A 16,426-nucleotide genomic window follows, 5' to 3' on the forward strand; every position below is an offset into this window, starting at 1 on the left:
ACTTCAGTGTCTAAGCCTGAGAGGTAGACAAGAAAATTAATAAAAATCATAATTAAATGTAAAATAAGGAAGGGAAGATGGAGAGAAAGGGAAGAAAAAAATCAAAGCAGCAAAACAGGCAGGGAGACACAGAGATGAGTGCAGGCACGTGTGGGAGAGGCTGAGAAATAAAAGCTAAACAAGATTTAAGAGTGAAACTAGGCAAATGAGTGCATATTAGATGTTGGAAAATTTAAACGAAAACTACCTGAAAATGAAGAAGTCCAAAAAAAAAAGACAAAAAGGAAGTGAATGGGAATGTTTCATAGTTCAGTTTAACCTACTTCTAGAATCAGTTTTGTAGCGTTGATTTTTCAAAGTATATTTAAATAAGATTTGATGGCTCATTAAATAGATAAAGTAGCTATTCCGCATCTGCTAGACTGTGCGTTCCTTACTTAGAAGATTTACATGACAACATGATTTTTGTTCCTAAATTGATAGTGCAGATTGTTCTCATGCCAGTGATTTCATATTAAAAAAGAGAAAGGTAATGTAGATAGATAGACAGACAGACATAAACAAAACTGAGCATTTGTAGGATTTTTTTATTATTATTTGCCTATGACTCTTCACTAGTACTTTAATATCTTTTATGCCAATAATAATGAATCTAATTTATATTGATCTTTTAGAAGTTTATCAGCCTTAGGGTGTAAGTACCAACATCCATGATGTATGGATTTTTGAACATGCAGCCCTCAAAACTGCAAAAATCCTCCAGTCATTTCTTTGGTCAGGATATCTCTTCTCTTATTCTTTTGTGAATGTTATTTAGCCATCTTTCTTCACCTCTTTGTAATGTATACATCGAGTACTTGAAAAGGAATTAAAAAAAAATTCTTACTACACCTAGCTGTATGTCCGTTTGTCCCCTACTTGCCAAATGTTAGCAAAATACAGTGTTGAAAAATATTAGTTATCAGTGTTTTATCCCCACCTGGAATAACTTTAAAAAGACACAGCAGATACAGAAAGAGTTTACAGATGAACAAAGAAATCCTAGGGGCCTGTTTGAAAACACTAAAATACGGTTCAGTGCAGAGGGGGAACAGAGAATTGCAAAGATACCAATGTAGGAAAAGAAAACCAGACATTTTCGTTTCATAAGTACAAAAATGAGAGCCAATTCAATGAAACTGAAAGTTAGTGTATTTACAACACTGAAAGGGTGAGGGGGATTTCAATGTAAAAGTATTGCATACAAATCACTATCCACCACTATCGTTTACATATATAAAAAATACAGTTTTCAACATAAATGTATCTAGGCTAAGGCTTTAATTTCAAATCAAAATAGTTATAAACTTCAAAGAATTTATAACTTTTTCAGTGGTTCAGTAATCTTCCAGTCATTTATGGTTTTAAGTGGTCAGTTAACTAGGCAAAAGACATAATCCCCTACTAGGGATTTCAGCCCCATAAATACATTGCAGCAGTGGATAGGATACTGAGTTAAACTTCCATTTGATCCAGAAGGGGAAAGTCTGTGTTCTAAAAACCGTTTAATCTTAATTTGAAGATTTAACATGCTTTTGAAGATCTTAATTTTGTATTTACTGTTTTGAAAAATATTTGCTGTGGAGGATTAGGATTCAGTTCTTTCTTAGCATGATTGTTATGAACTGGACAAGCGGTTGCTGGGAATGTTTTGACAATAATTCGCTAGATATACTTTGGACTGCCTACAAAAGAAGTAGTTTGTTTGCTGAAATGGCTCCACTTATTACAGAAGTTTTCAGTGTGCACATCTTTCAGTATTTTCTTAACAGTTGACTAAGCATCAAGAAAGAACACATTGCAACAAATTCTGGGCCATGTCTTCATATAATGAGACCTTCTAAAGTAGATGCTAATATAGTGCCTTACATTTGTATCAAGAAGTTGATAAAATAATTTACACACACAGCAAATCAATCACTGTAAATGGTATTTAAAGAATAGCTAGCTTTGTGGAAATAATAGGTGGCTAGGGTTTGAACAGCATGATTTATTGTGTCATTTTGTTTGCTTTAAAAAGGTTAATGGCAGAAACCTCCTTTCAGTTGACTTTGATCGAACCACAAAGACAGAAAAGATCTACGATGACCACCGTAAATTTCTGCTGAGGATTGCCTACGACACATCAGGGCACCCCACCCTGTGGCTACCGAGCAGCAAGCTGATGGCTGTCAATGTTACCTATTCATCCACAGGTCAAATAGGCAGCATACAGCGAGGGACGACTAGTGAAAAAATAGAGTATGATGGACAGGGAAGGATAGTGTCTAGAGTGTTTGCTGATGGGAAAACTTGGAGTTACACATATTTGGAAAAGGTAAAGAACACTCAGGTTTTAAAAAATGCTTGGAATGTGCTGAAATTCTGCAGCATCTGACTGCTGCATACAAAGCAAAAATAGGTAGTAGAAGCACATTTCAATTACTCTAAGTATCAACATGTGATTCCTAGGGGAATGTTTTATACAATAGATATGTAATCATGCTGTAGCTAATTGCTAGGAATTGATGTGGTTTTAAATTATTTAGGCCACCGACTAACAAGAAGCATCTGTATTTACCTTTTATCTTAACACTTAAAATAAGGTACAGGGACTAGATCTCTGCAGTGTAATTCAGTTGGAAATAATTTGTTTGTAAATTCTTCACTGTTGTTTTTTTTCACTACCAAGGAACACTCTTGTTTCTAAATAGTTACAGCTGTCAATTTGTACTTGCTATATGTTGTAGCATCAAAATAAACGATAGGCAAAAGACTAGGAATCTTCATTATATATAACAGTTACTGAATGATAGCTCTCCCTCTAGAAATATCTGTGAAAATCCCCTTTGTGAGATCTCATGCCTGCTATGCAAAAAGAGAATCCATTTCTTTCTGGGGTTTAAATATATTTCTGTTGAAGCTGTTGCTCAGCAGATACTGTTTACTAGTCATTGCAAACATAATTTAATCAAGACCTATGATACATAATAGCCATGCATCAGAAAAATGTCAGAATAATTCCAAGTAGCTCCTTTTGATAAAAATAATCATACAATTGTTTTGCCTATGTTTTAAAAGCTTACAGAACAAGAACACAGTACTCCGGAATCTCAGGCTATTCAAATTCTTCATCTCTAATTGTAGGGAAGAAATTGTATCTCCCATATGTTGTTCTCCTCGTGAGTTAATGGCTCTAAGACAGTTTTACTTCTTCCCATATTAAACATGACTTATCTGAATCCATTGACAATCTGCTGTTTAGCTGTGAGTGCTTGATAAAAGAGTGATACAGTCATAACAAGTAGCAAATTATGAATGTGGAACTACTAATTACAGAACCCCTTACAATTAAGCATCCAAGTAAATTAGGCAGGGAGATGTTAACAACATGTAAGGTCAAGGATAACTCAATTAAAAAGGAGATAATTTTCTCAAGTGGGAATGTCACATTTTTGTGGAGAAATAGTATCGGTATATGGGGGGGTACTCCACCATTTGTCACATGGTAAAAATCTGTTCTTAATTTTCAGTCAATGGTTCTTCTGCTTCATAGCCAACGGCAGTATATCTTCGAATATGATTTGTTGGATCGGCTTTCTGCTGTCACCATGCCCAGTGTTGCTCGTCATACCATGCAGACTATCCGCTCCATTGGCTATTACCGGAATATATACAACCCCCCGGAAAGTAATGCTTCTGTTATAATGGACTACAATGAAGAAGGGCAGCTCCTTCAAACTGCTTTCCTGGGGACAAGCCGAAGAGTATTATTCAAGTACAGACGGCAGACCAAGCTCTCAGAAATTTTATATGATAGCACAAGAGTTAGCTTTACTTACGATGAGACAGCAGGAGTCCTGAAAACAGTAAACCTCCAAAGCGATGGTTTTATCTGCACCATTAGATACAGGCAAATTGGCCCACTGATTGACAGACAGATTTTCCGCTTTAGCGAAGACGGAATGGTAAATGCCCGATTTGACTACAGCTATGACAATAGCTTCAGAGTGACTAGCATGCAAGGTGTCATCAATGAAACCCCATTGCCTATTGATCTCTACCAGTTTGATGATATCTCTGGCAAAGTTGAACAATTTGGAAAATTTGGAGTTATATATTATGATATTAACCAGATCATTTCAACAGCTGTAATGACCTACACAAAACACTTTGATGCGCATGGCCGCATCAAGGAAATTCAGTATGAAATATTTCGGTCGTTAATGTATTGGATTACAATTCAGTATGATAACATGGGACGAGTGACAAAAAGAGAAATTAAGATCGGGCCATTTGCCAACACCACAAAATATGCTTACGAATATGATGTAGATGGTCAGCTCCAGACAGTTTATCTGAATGAAAAAATAATGTGGCGATACAACTATGACCTGAATGGCAACCTCCACTTGCTCAACCCCAGTAGCAGTGCCCGTTTGACGCCACTTCGCTATGACCTGAGAGACAGAATAACTCGACTAGGTGATGTTCAGTACCGATTAGATGAAGATGGATTTCTGCGTCAGAGGGGTACTGAAATCTTTGAATACAGTTCAAAAGGCCTTCTTACTCGAGTTTATAGCAAAGGCAGTGGGTGGACAGTTATTTACCGTTATGATGGACTTGGGCGACGAGTTTCCAGTAAAACTAGCCTTGGACAGCATCTCCAGTTTTTTTACGCAGACCTTACTTACCCAACCAGGATAACTCATGTATATAACCACTCAAGTTCTGAAATCACATCTCTCTACTATGATCTGCAAGGACACCTTTTTGCCATGGAAATTAGCAGTGGAGACGAGTTTTACATTGCATCAGACAATACGGGGACACCACTGGCTGTTTTCAGTAGCAACGGTCTCATGCTTAAACAAATTCAATACACTGCTTATGGAGAGATCTATTTCGACTCTAACCTTGACTTCCAGCTGGTAATCGGATTCCATGGAGGCTTGTATGACCCACTGACCAAGCTGGTCCACTTCGGAGAAAGAGATTATGACATACTGGCAGGCCGGTGGACAACACCTGATATCGAAATCTGGAAGAGAATTGGGAAGGATCCAGCTCCATTTAATTTGTACATGTTTAGAAATAACAACCCAGCCAGTAAAATACATGATGTGAAGGACTATATCACAGGTAAAAGAAAGTTACTTAACTGCAATACTGTCTCCCACTTGCTCCAAAATTTACCTTTCTGTGTTCTTATAATCTGGAATCTGATTATCTGGGTTACAGGCTGAGGATATTGTCTGGGGAAGATTAGTAAAGAAATTCTAGGGGAAGATAATTGTTCTGAAAAGTACTTGGCGTTTAGAACCAGATCAACAAAGCGATTTTAGCTTGGGGGTGCTGGACCTATAGACATCCAGTTTAGACTGGAATTCACGGTTTTGAAGTACCCAAGTATGTCCTATTTGGAAAAGTTCTTTATGAGGAAACATTAAGCACTTAACAATGAGAATGATTACAGCAAACGCGCTTATCAGGAGTAGTGAAATGGCAAATGGGAGATCTTGAAAATATCTCATCTAGCTTTAGACATTGATTTAGGTACCTGCGTAAAAGATTAACATCCACAGGCCATTATTAGCTTTCAGGTTTAGGTAACTAAACCTAAACCTCATGCCCTACACAGTCCTTATGGTGCTTTCATATTAGACCGTTGACCCACAAAGATAATGCAGAGCATCTCTGTATGAGGGGAGTTGGGTTTTCCAAAGTACATTTTGGAGTAGCAGTGGAATACAGACTGAACTGTAACACAAGGTGCCTCAGCTAGAGATCTCAGTGCATTGGGAGAGGAAAGAGGAGCCCTAGGTTCTCCTTCCAGTGCTGTTACTCATTACCCAGTGCTCTTATAATGAAAAAACTAGACTCCTTGAGCAAGTACAAGAGTAAGAACCCCTCAAAGACCGTTCATGAGAATCTCCTTACATGTTATTGTGGTTTAGCCCCAGCCAGCAACTAAACACCACATAGCCACTCACTCACCTCCCTCACAGTGGGATAGAGAAGAGAAACAGAAGGGTAAAAGTGAGAAAACTCGTGGGTTGAGATAAAAGACAGTTTAATAGGCAAAGCAAAAGCCATGCACATAAGCAAAGCAAACCAAGAAATTCATCCACCACTTCCCATCGGCAGGCAGGTGTTCAGCCATCTCCAGGAAAGCAGGGCTCCATCACGTGTAATGGTTACTTGGGAAGACAAAACACCATCACTCCAAATGTCTCCCCTTCCTTCTCCTTCCCCCAGCTTTATATACTGAGCATGACGTCATATGGTGTGGAATATCCCTTTGGTCAGTTGGGGTCAGCTGTCCCAGCTGTGCCCCCTCCCAGCTTCTTGTGCACCCCCAGCCTCCTCGCTGGTGGGGTGGTGGGAGAAGCAGAAAAGGCCTTGGCTCTGTGTAAGCACTGCTCAGCAGTAACAAAACATTTCAGCATTATCAACACTGTCTTCAGCACAAATCCAAAACATAGTCCCATACCAGCTACTATGAAGAAAAATAACTCTATCCCAGCCAAAACGAGCACACATGTGGATTAGAGTCAGGCTCCTTCATGGCTCTGGGCTACTAAGCAGTAAAAAGTGCATATTGGTGGACCAAAAAAAACAAGTCGAGTGAGACTGTAAGGTAGCAAGGGCAGGAGGGGTCTTTCTGTGACCAGTTTAACTCATTAACATGGCAGAAAATATTCACTGGAAATTGGTTGGTATTTGCCAGGGTAGGTTTTTGCAAGGCTGCTAATGTAAATTGGCTAAATAAGAGAAGTCCAATAAGCTCAAGGGCCAGCACAAAGTAATGAGTACACAGCCAGGAGCAGGGAAGGAGGAGTAGGATATAGAAAAAGGAGTGTGAATTTCTCTTTTGGCAATAAAAAAGCTGCTAACGTGCCACTTGTATAACTGAGTTCTTAGGGAACCTATGTGCTTTTTGTGGGTTTAGAGTTAGTGATGTGTAGTGTTTTCCATTACTCTACATACAAAAAAAATCTACCTGCACATCACCAGAAGTTTCTGAAAAATGCATGGCTCAGATACATTTGAATTTTCATATTTAAATAGATGTAAATAATCTGAAATATTTTACACAGTGTCAGACTAGAGGAGGGGCTCAGCCCCACTTCCTTAAGAGTTGTGAGACTACCACTCAGAAAAGCATCCTGGGAATCAAGTGGGTTTGCATTAATTTAACAAACAGCAGCTATTAACAGGGTTGGTAACATGCTGCCTGGGAGCAAGCATAATAACAGACCTTTGAATCTGTCCTCTTTTAGCAGCATGTGCTGTAGGGGATGCAGTTGCAATTACAATTCTTTGTGGCATTGAAAATGATGCACTTTTAGTTAAAAAATTGCCCTCAAAATACAGTCTTAGTACTTTTCTTAACATACTTGATGTACGGAATGCATGGACACACACTGCTCATATAAGGTTATAATTACAATTAGTAATTTGGCTGACTAGATGTTTTAGATGCAAAGGCTCATGAGGCGTATCATTTATCTGGAAAGGTTAGAAATTATTTTAAGGTAAATATTTTTTATTCTTTCAACATTTGAAAAATTTGGTTCCTTGTTCCACTTATTTGGAGTTTTCTTAAATGAAAACTACTAGATTTGGTAAGGAGTACTCTGCCAACTTCTGCTAAGCTTAGTATTTGGGAAAAATAGGGTAGAAAGACAGAAACAAGGCAGCGAACCCATTCTTGCCCAACAATTGTTAACTAATTAATTGTTGGCATCCCTACTTTATTTATTTTTAACAGAACATAAAATGTATCATAAATAATGTATCCTGTCTGCTTACTGATGCAACTGTAATACATTTCATTAGCTTTTAATTTCATTGGTCCAACTTCATCTTGGAGAGGGGGAGATTTCTCTTGAACCAACATAAAATATCTGCCAATTCATTTAAAAGGTAATTGACCATATAGGTGTTATTTCAGGGCTAGTTTGAAGACATTACAATAAAACATATGTAACAAAAGGACAGGATGTGCTCTGCAGTACTTTTTCTTTTTTGCTTTGTTTTACAGTATTGATGATGAAGGTGCTGCATAAAGCACATTCAGCCTGACCATGAAATCCCAATTAGTTTAGGCTATATTAGAAGGAAATCTCACTGTAATTGTGCTCCTATAGTTGTTCTGGAACTCAGAGGCCTTCTCTCACTGTAATTGTGCTCCTATAGTTGTTCTGGAACTCAGAGGCCTTCTCTCACTGTAATTGTGCTCCTATAGTTGTTCTGGAACTCAGAGGCCTTCAGAATTGCTGAAACCTCCAGTGCCTTTCAAACAAGCATAGTGCAACTCTTATATAGGACAGAAGTTTTCTTGTAAGTTTAGAACTTCAAGTTTTCTGTATAGGCTTGGTATTCTAGCTGTAGCACAAATCCATACATACCAAAATGAAGACTGTTGAATAATTTTCATGTTACAGAAGGAAATCAACTATGCCAAAAGCTATTCCATGTAAAAATGGTATGATTGCAAAATATAGAACAATTCTAACATTTTTCTCATGTTTTTTTAATAATTCTTTTTCAGATGTTAACAGCTGGCTGGTGACATTCGGCTTCCATCTGCACAATGCCATTCCTGGTTTCCCTGTTCCGAAATTTGATTTAACAGAACCTTCTTATGAACTTGTGAAGAGCCAGCAATGGGAGGACATACCAGTAAGAAACAAAACTAAACATACAAAGGAAACAAGACAGAATGTTCCCTTCTATTCAGATCTTATTAGGCATGGATAATCCTGACAGGGTTACTTGCTAAATTAAATCTGAACAGTGCTTTTCAAACCTGTAATTTTTATCTACTTTCAAAAGAATTTAAGAAATTACAGATGATGTTTTTTCTTACAGATGTGCTAAGTTAGGTACCATTTTAAATAAGCTTTTGTTTGCTTTCAGCAATAATAAAAATGCAGAAAGACAATAATCAATGAAAAGAAGTTTAAGACCCTTTAAAGATGTCTTGAGTTTCATAGCAGAAGCTACAGAGATTAGATCTGTACTAACACTCTGCCTGAAGGCAGAAACTGAACACTGAAGTAAAAATAGACTGTGAAATAAACAGAACAGGTGATATAAATTATGCATACCGGGCACCACTACAATTTTACTTCTCTTTAATATTAATCACGTTTTATATGTAAAGATAAAATATTGAAAATTAAATTACCTGAGGTAAAACCCATTACATTACATAAAACCAAAACTCCAGGTGCTTATGAAGTTCTTTGGGAGGAGAAAAAATGAACTTCAGTCCTGAAAACCTGCTACAGTTTTAAGTAATGGAAAAAATAAATGTGGACGTTAAAATCTAAATCTGCTATTTAAGAAAATTATATTTACAAATCAGACTTGATCAAAGACCTATGCCCTCGAAAATCCTACAGTTCTCAGTTAAGAAGGAATTGTTAAGAGACAGTACAACAGGTACTGCCGTTGTAAGCAGTCAAAAGCAGATCTCCCTTTACAAGAATTGTGATTGAGAACTTTACGAGATTAAAAGAGGGTATGATCTTGAAGAATCTTACAACCTAATTCAGACAAAAAATCATGAGAAGGGTGGCCCGGCAGAAGGGAGCATATGGAAGCTAAGTTTGCATGCATGAAGTGACCTGCTATATATATATTTTTAATAGCCAGGGAGTGAGTAACAGGGAAAGACCTTAGAGCACAGCATGAGAATAGTGTCTCCCATGAGCAGTAGAAGCAGTGAAGGAGGAGCATTGCAGGTTCTCCAGCCAAGGTGGTTGTATCAGGAGATAAGAGACCTGTCATCAGGCATGGCTGTGAAGAACTATCAGAGGTTGTTTATTTAGATCTCAAAGGCTAAAGAATCCAATTATCCACTAACACCAGCAAAGGTGCACCAGGAAGAGAACCAGTTTGGTCAAAGAGATGAGAGCAGACAGCTAGTTGTCAAAAATCTTCAGGAAGGAGCTCAACGATGTGGAGAAGTGCCAGGGGCATGTGACATGACAGAGAGAAAGAGAAGTGGGAGGAAAACAAAGATTCGAAATTCTCAGGTAGGAAGAAGCTGTGACTATGATATTCATTGTTGAACAAGCGAATGCAACCAGGAGCCAGAAGTAAACACACAAACCACTTAGTATTTTGAAACACTGTGGAGTGAGTGAGCTTTACAGAGCTTTGAGGTTTTGCTTCAGAGCTCTGACGATACATGTTAAAAATAAACAAACTTTGTCATTATGAAGTTGCTGTAGCATCTCGCTGCTCTCACTGATGAGCATGCTGGCTAGAATATATGTTGTGCTCAATAGCGTTCATGTAGGATTTACAACAGCTGAAATCCACACTCGTTAGCAAGTGCAGACAGGAATCTGCCACGTTCAGGAAGAGTTGAGAGTCCAAGTCAATTCATAATTCCCTCAGGAACTGTCCCCTCCAGAAAGCTGCCCTGATGGCAGAGCAGAGAAGCCTTTGCAAGCCTCTTGCCAGGCTTTGATTAGCAGCAAGGCTGAATTAAGGTTGTAGGAGTCTGTTAATGACTCCTGCTTGGTCTCCCACCCATAAATTTGGGAAAAATAAACAGGCTTTTGCCTCATTTGTCAGCAATGAATCAAATGGGTTAAACAGTATTTTACTGAAGGGAGAAGGGGTCAATTGGAAGATAAACTGGATCATCTACAGAAACTAAGTACTCCTTTTCAAAAGTGCAGCCAAAGCTATTTAAATCTGTTTCCTGCTGAGACAACTGCTAGGGCAGCTGTCTGCTTCGCACCTCCATCAATACTAGCTCATTCACAGCCTGTAGCTGTTAAGACCCAGGGTTAGACAGATAAGATGTGCCTATTCTGTGCACTTGTAAGGTCTCATCCCAACCAGTTGACCCCATAATGTGAGCTGCCCAGCTATCTAGCTGTGCTAGCTAACCATTCCTGCTAGCTGCTTCTGCTCTTCTAGCTCTTCTGGCCAACCACAGCAGTTATGCTGGCAGGTCCCATTCCCCAGCTATCCTCTCTCTTTACCAAGAGTGCATCTGGCATACTGGGCTATATACAGCTTTTAAGTCAAAATAAACTTCTTGAACAGATTCTCCTATTCTAGCTTTTCCATCTTGTGCTTTTGCACCTCACAATTGCACCTCTTATTTCCTCCCCTTTATAGCACACCTACCTTTTCAACAAGAACACCCCAGATATGGTAAAACATGAAATACCAACTGAGCATATTTTAGGCTTGCCCGTTGGTTCTTTTCATTCATTGCCCCTTGTCTTTGCTAGTTGTCAACAAAGTACTCTGCTGTATTCAGGACTGCACCTGTCTGAAGTTCTGGGGGGAGAAGTTGCTCATCTCTTTTAGACAGCACACCGATACTTGGAGTGAAATGGAAGCTCGCAGAACTGAATCGGCCACAGCCTTTTCACGTGTCCCCTTTTATCAGTTTCTGCAGGTATTTGCAAGAAAGGGCATCAGTCCCTAGTATTCCACCTCACTGCTCTGTACTGTTTGCTTCCTTCTCTTTTACTGTAAAGACTATCATTACAGTTTGATTCCCCTCCTTCCTTTAGCCGCTTGAGGGTTTATGAGAGCCTCCCTGCAGTTTGGTCTTAGACTGCAGCTACCTGAGAGACTCTATCTCCTGACTCAGCATAAAGAAGGGCTTGTTCCTGTTCTAAAGTGCAGCTTCGTGACCTGCAAAAATCTCCTCGGTTTGGATGGGCTCATGGTAGACAGGAATCATAGTCGAACAAGCTCAGAGGATGAGATGACACTGTAGTAAGATAGCTCTTACCCATATTAAGTATTAGTATTGCAAAGGTCTGTCCTGTGCAGCCCAGTAAGTAGCCTCTGAAGTTAAATCTTATTTTTGTGCAGGTTCTCGGGGAGACAAAGAGAAAAAGCACTGTACATTATCAAACAAAATACTCTTGTAACTCAGCAGAACAAGCAGTATGTAGATTTAATTAACTCCTTGGCACTGTCAGTTGTGGCATATCCTGTTGTTGTCCACGGGCAGCACACCAAGAAAGCCTGGCTGTTTGGCATCTAGAGGGCTACAGATGGCTGGTAAAACTTCTGTCTGTTCTTGTTTACAGCCAATTTCTGGAGTGCAACAACAAGTGGCGAGACAAGCAAAGGCTTTCCTTTCCCTGGGAAAGATGGCAGAAGTGCAGGTCAGCAGACGGAAATCCAGTGGAGAGAAGTCATGGCTGTGGTTTGCTACAGTGAAGTCTCTGATTGGGAAAGGGGTGATGCTTGCTGTCAATCAAGGCAAAGTGCAAACAAACGTGCTCAACATTGCAAATGAGGACTGCATAAAAGTGGCAGCTGTTCTGAACAACGCCTACTACCTAGAAAACTTGCATTTCACCATTGAGGGAAAGGACACGCACTATTTTATCAAGACCACCTCCCCCGAGAGTGACCTTGGGACACTGAGGCTGACAAGTGGGCGGAAGGCCCTGGAGAATGGCATCAATGTCACTGTTTCCCAGTCCACCACTGTGGTAAATGGCAGGACTCGTAGGTTTGCTGATGTTGAAATGCAATACGGTGCTTTAGCGCTTCACGTCCGCTATGGCATGACACTTGATGAGGAAAAGGCCCGAATACTGGAGCAAGCCAGGCAAAGAGCTCTTTCTAGTGCCTGGGCCAGAGAACAACAGAGAGTAAGAGATGGAGAGGAAGGCGCCCGGTTGTGGACAGAAGGAGAAAAGAGGCAGTTGCTAAGTGCTGGAAAGGTACAAGGATACGATGGGTACTATGTACTCTCTGTGGAGCAATATCCAGAATTAGCAGACAGCGCTAACAACATACAGTTCCTCAGACAAAGTGAGATAGGAAAGAGGTAACACACTGGCTTAGCTCAGGCTGCCAAAGAGACTGTGTACCAGTGTCTTCTAAAAAGGAGACCAAACTGTTTTGCTGCATTACTACTTGAGCCTAAGCTTACATCTTTGCTCAGATTTTTTCTGTAGCACAATCCAAACAGACTCTGTAATGAAAAGAGCGCCTTCCAGAAGAATGATACTGCTAATGACAAAACTTTTTTTTTTCTCAATGACCTTAAAGGTGATCTGCTTTAAAGAATATGTTTACATATGCATATCGCTGCACTCAAGTTGGACTGAAAAGTATTAAAAAAAAAAAAAAAGAAGAAAAAAGAAAAGAAAAAGGCCTACAGATTTTGCAACAGGCTGTCTGTTCCTTTGAGGCACTGTATTTAATTAAGATACAGACCCATACAGTGTTTCCAAATATTACTGAATTGTTGACCTTTGCTTACGAGAAGTAGTCTCTCTCTTTCTCTCTCTCTTTCTCTCTCTCACTGCATAGGATGTGGTATATATCTGTTAATTTTAAAACGTGGGGCAAAAATTACTGTTTATAGACAACCCAACTGCTTTAAACTGTGCTGCTTTCTAAAAGGACATTGGCACAAGTGACTTACTTATGCTACCATGGGAATTTAATAATGGATTTTACAATGCTAACATGGTTTGCCTTGGGGGGAAAATGGCAAGTAGAATCCTTGTTGCAGATAAGCAAAGGAAACCCTGATTTTTTTGTAAATTATGTGAGACAAGTTGTTTATGGATTTTTATATGAATTACAATTTACTGTACATCAAATATTAGTCTCAGAGGAGTTAATTTATGTAAAGTGTTTAAAAAAGTTTATACTTAAAAATAAAATGATAAAAACATGTGCTGTGTGTGATTTTTTTAAAGAAAAAGGAATTGCACCTTTTATGTTATAGCTGTACAGTATAAAGGATTATATTGTAGAGATATAACAGTGATGACTAATGTCCAAAAGTGTTAATATTTTTGTATTAGGTTTAAAGCTGTGCATCTATCACTCTGCTGATAGGATGGGACGCTCCGAAGTGGCTGGCTGAATCAGACCGCAGCTCCCTCCCCTCCCGTACCTCTCCTGTCACCCAGGCCAGTGCCACTTCATCAGTCATTGTTAGAAGGCACAGTAACCAAATAAGTCTCGTTTATTATGATGGAAGACTTTAATAGGTTGGGTTTTCCTTGTCTTTTTCCAGCCCTAACGTAATAAATGGACATTTATTCATACCAGGTGGGGTTTCTGTTGTTTTTTTAGAAGCTTTGTTTCACAATGGAGAGAATAGTGTCTCAGGTGCTTGGCAAATTGTATGTAGAAGAAGAAGAAGAAATGATGTAGTTTCATCCAGTTATGTCAGCTTTGTCTTCTGTATAAATACAGCTCTTTTAGATGTTAATAACTCCAGATAGAAGAAGTGTACCTCTGACCTGATGCTACAGAATTGCTCTTTAGGCAGGCAGGCTGTTCAGTAGGTTCATCTCCTGGCCTTCAGCTGGCAGATCAAATCCCATTACTGTGAACACTGAACCTGGGGATGGAGAGGAAGGTCCAATTCTAGTGCCTAGTCTGTATCTCCACACCACTGCATAGATTTGGCATGCTCTGCTCCAAGGCCCAGTATATTTGCTGCAGGACAGAACTGAAGTGTGCAGCTGGTTCCTTACAGGAAGCCTATGGTGGCATCTATGGCATCTGTTCTACATCTTGGCTGAAACCATTCTTAGAGCTTTACTCTCATGAGCACTAAATTCAGCCACAAAAATAAATATTTTTAAGATGAGACAAAATTGGGGTTTTTTGATGTTCATTGAAATATACACAGTATTTCTATCCATGTATTATAATGACAAAACATAGTAAGTGAACGTGTCTTAACTATGAATGGTTCAAGTGGATGTAATAAAAATAGTTTTCTAACTGCTTTGTATTCTGAGAGTCTATGGTATTACATACTCTAAATTGCACATTAGGATTGTTTGATAAACAGATTTGAATTTCTCCCAGCCAAGTCGCTACCGAATCTACAGTATCAGTGCTATTACTGTATGTGTGTATTTGGTAGAGCATACAGAACTAATTACACATATAATGAATGCTAATCATCTATTAGAATGAAAGCACAGATTAGTTGTTAGTATTTTTACCCTTGAAGTCTTGAGGGCCCTAAATTTAGAGAGGATGATATGTCAGACCCCAGAGGCGTGTCATTGAGCTACGTATTCTTTTTAAAGATGTAAAATGCTAGGTGTTTGCAGTTCTGTTGGGTGGCTCTTCCACAGCACTGTATTTAGCATGCTGTAAGTGCTCTCTGTTGAAATAGGCTCATATTCTAAATTATGTCAAATGTTTCTGTTCTGTTTGAATATGAAAAGCTTGTATAAGATGTCAACAATGAAATATATCTTCTACTTGACACGTACCAGTTCCTTCTCCTTTGTTCTGGCACCAATAAACAACAAATTATAGTATCTGTTGGTGATCATTTTAGATAAAGTCAAATCAAGCCAATTAGTGGCCTTGTTAGTAGGTATAATGAGCCTATTTCTTGCTAAAAAAGACTTGTGATCTGGACATGCTCCTGCAGGAAATAGTGACCTTGGGGAATATATAAACAAAAGATCTTTTTAAAGAAAAAATATGCATAATTAAAAGCAGCATATTACAAAAAAAAAGAAAGGAGATTCTAAGTATTTTAGGCAATGCCAGTCAAAATGCTATCCTGATATTTTGAGATGTATATTTCGTCTGATTTGTATTGTTCTTTTAATTTGCCTTCTTAACTTTATATGTGTCCTGAATTTTCCACAAATTGATAACTATAGATTGCATCTAGGCTTTCCAATAAAAGCCAACCCAATGTGTGTGTGTGTGTGTGTGTTTATATTTGTTTTTTAAATCTGTATGTCAGATACTGCATCTGTGCTATTGCTTTTCTTGTTATATCGGAAGAAGCAAACTGATTCAGTTGCACTGGTATTGATTCATTCGCTTCACAGTTGGCAGTATCTTTTTTGACTCTGTCCATTGGCCTCATCTGCTAACTCAGCAAAGTGAATTACTCCATGGGACCTCTCAGGTGGCCTACTTTAGAGAAAACATTAAATATACCTCACAAATAAGGAGAAGCCAAAGAACAAAAAAATCACTTAGAACTGTTTTCTCTCATGTCCTCCTGAGTAAAAATACGACAAAAAGCATTTGATTATAAATAATTAGGTTGGCACTGGTAGTTACATATTATACACAGAAGAGATCTTTCAATCTGCATTTAGACCCACTTTGCAGAAACTGCTGACTTCAGCACTGCTGTATGTCAAGAGACTGCTTTGATTTTAGTTGGAACAGGCAGACTTCACCACACTTACTTTGTAGTGACAACCTCGAGCTGATAACATGTTGATCCAGCACGAATCAGGTCACTCTGCTTAGCTAACTGTGGCCTAATTTTGTTATTAAAAAAAAAAAAAAAAAAGACAGTAAGAGTAAGAGAGCTTTGTATGTTCACACTTGGGAGGTGAGAGATTTGCATTTGACAAGGGAAAAAAAAATGCCAGTTACACTG

At 38.8% G+C, this 16,426-nt stretch overlaps 1 protein-coding gene across 23 annotated transcripts in view; it reads left to right on the plus strand.

Annotated features, from left to right (window-relative positions):
• The window catches only part of TENM3 (teneurin transmembrane protein 3), a 485,679-nt gene extending 469,954 nt beyond the window's left edge, over window positions 1–15,725 (plus strand). For all 23 annotated transcript variants that reach the window (XM_069787531.1, XM_069787526.1, XM_069787558.1 and 20 more), the window contains 4 exons: window positions 2,060–2,356; window positions 3,552–5,163; window positions 8,579–8,709; window positions 12,105–15,725. In XM_069787531.1, the coding sequence (XP_069643632.1) occupies window positions 2,060–2,356; window positions 3,552–5,163; window positions 8,579–8,709; window positions 12,105–12,860 (2,796 nt within the window). In that variant the 3' untranslated portion in view covers window positions 12,861–15,725. The remainder of the gene's footprint in view (window positions 1–2,059; window positions 2,357–3,551; window positions 5,164–8,578; window positions 8,710–12,104) is intronic.
• The last annotated feature ends 701 nt before the right edge of the window (window positions 15,726–16,426 follow it).

The sequence above is a fragment of the Haliaeetus albicilla genome, chromosome 1 (assembly GCF_947461875.1).
Source record: "Haliaeetus albicilla chromosome 1, bHalAlb1.1, whole genome shotgun sequence".
Taxonomy (NCBI): Eukaryota; Metazoa; Chordata; class Aves; order Accipitriformes; family Accipitridae; genus Haliaeetus; species Haliaeetus albicilla.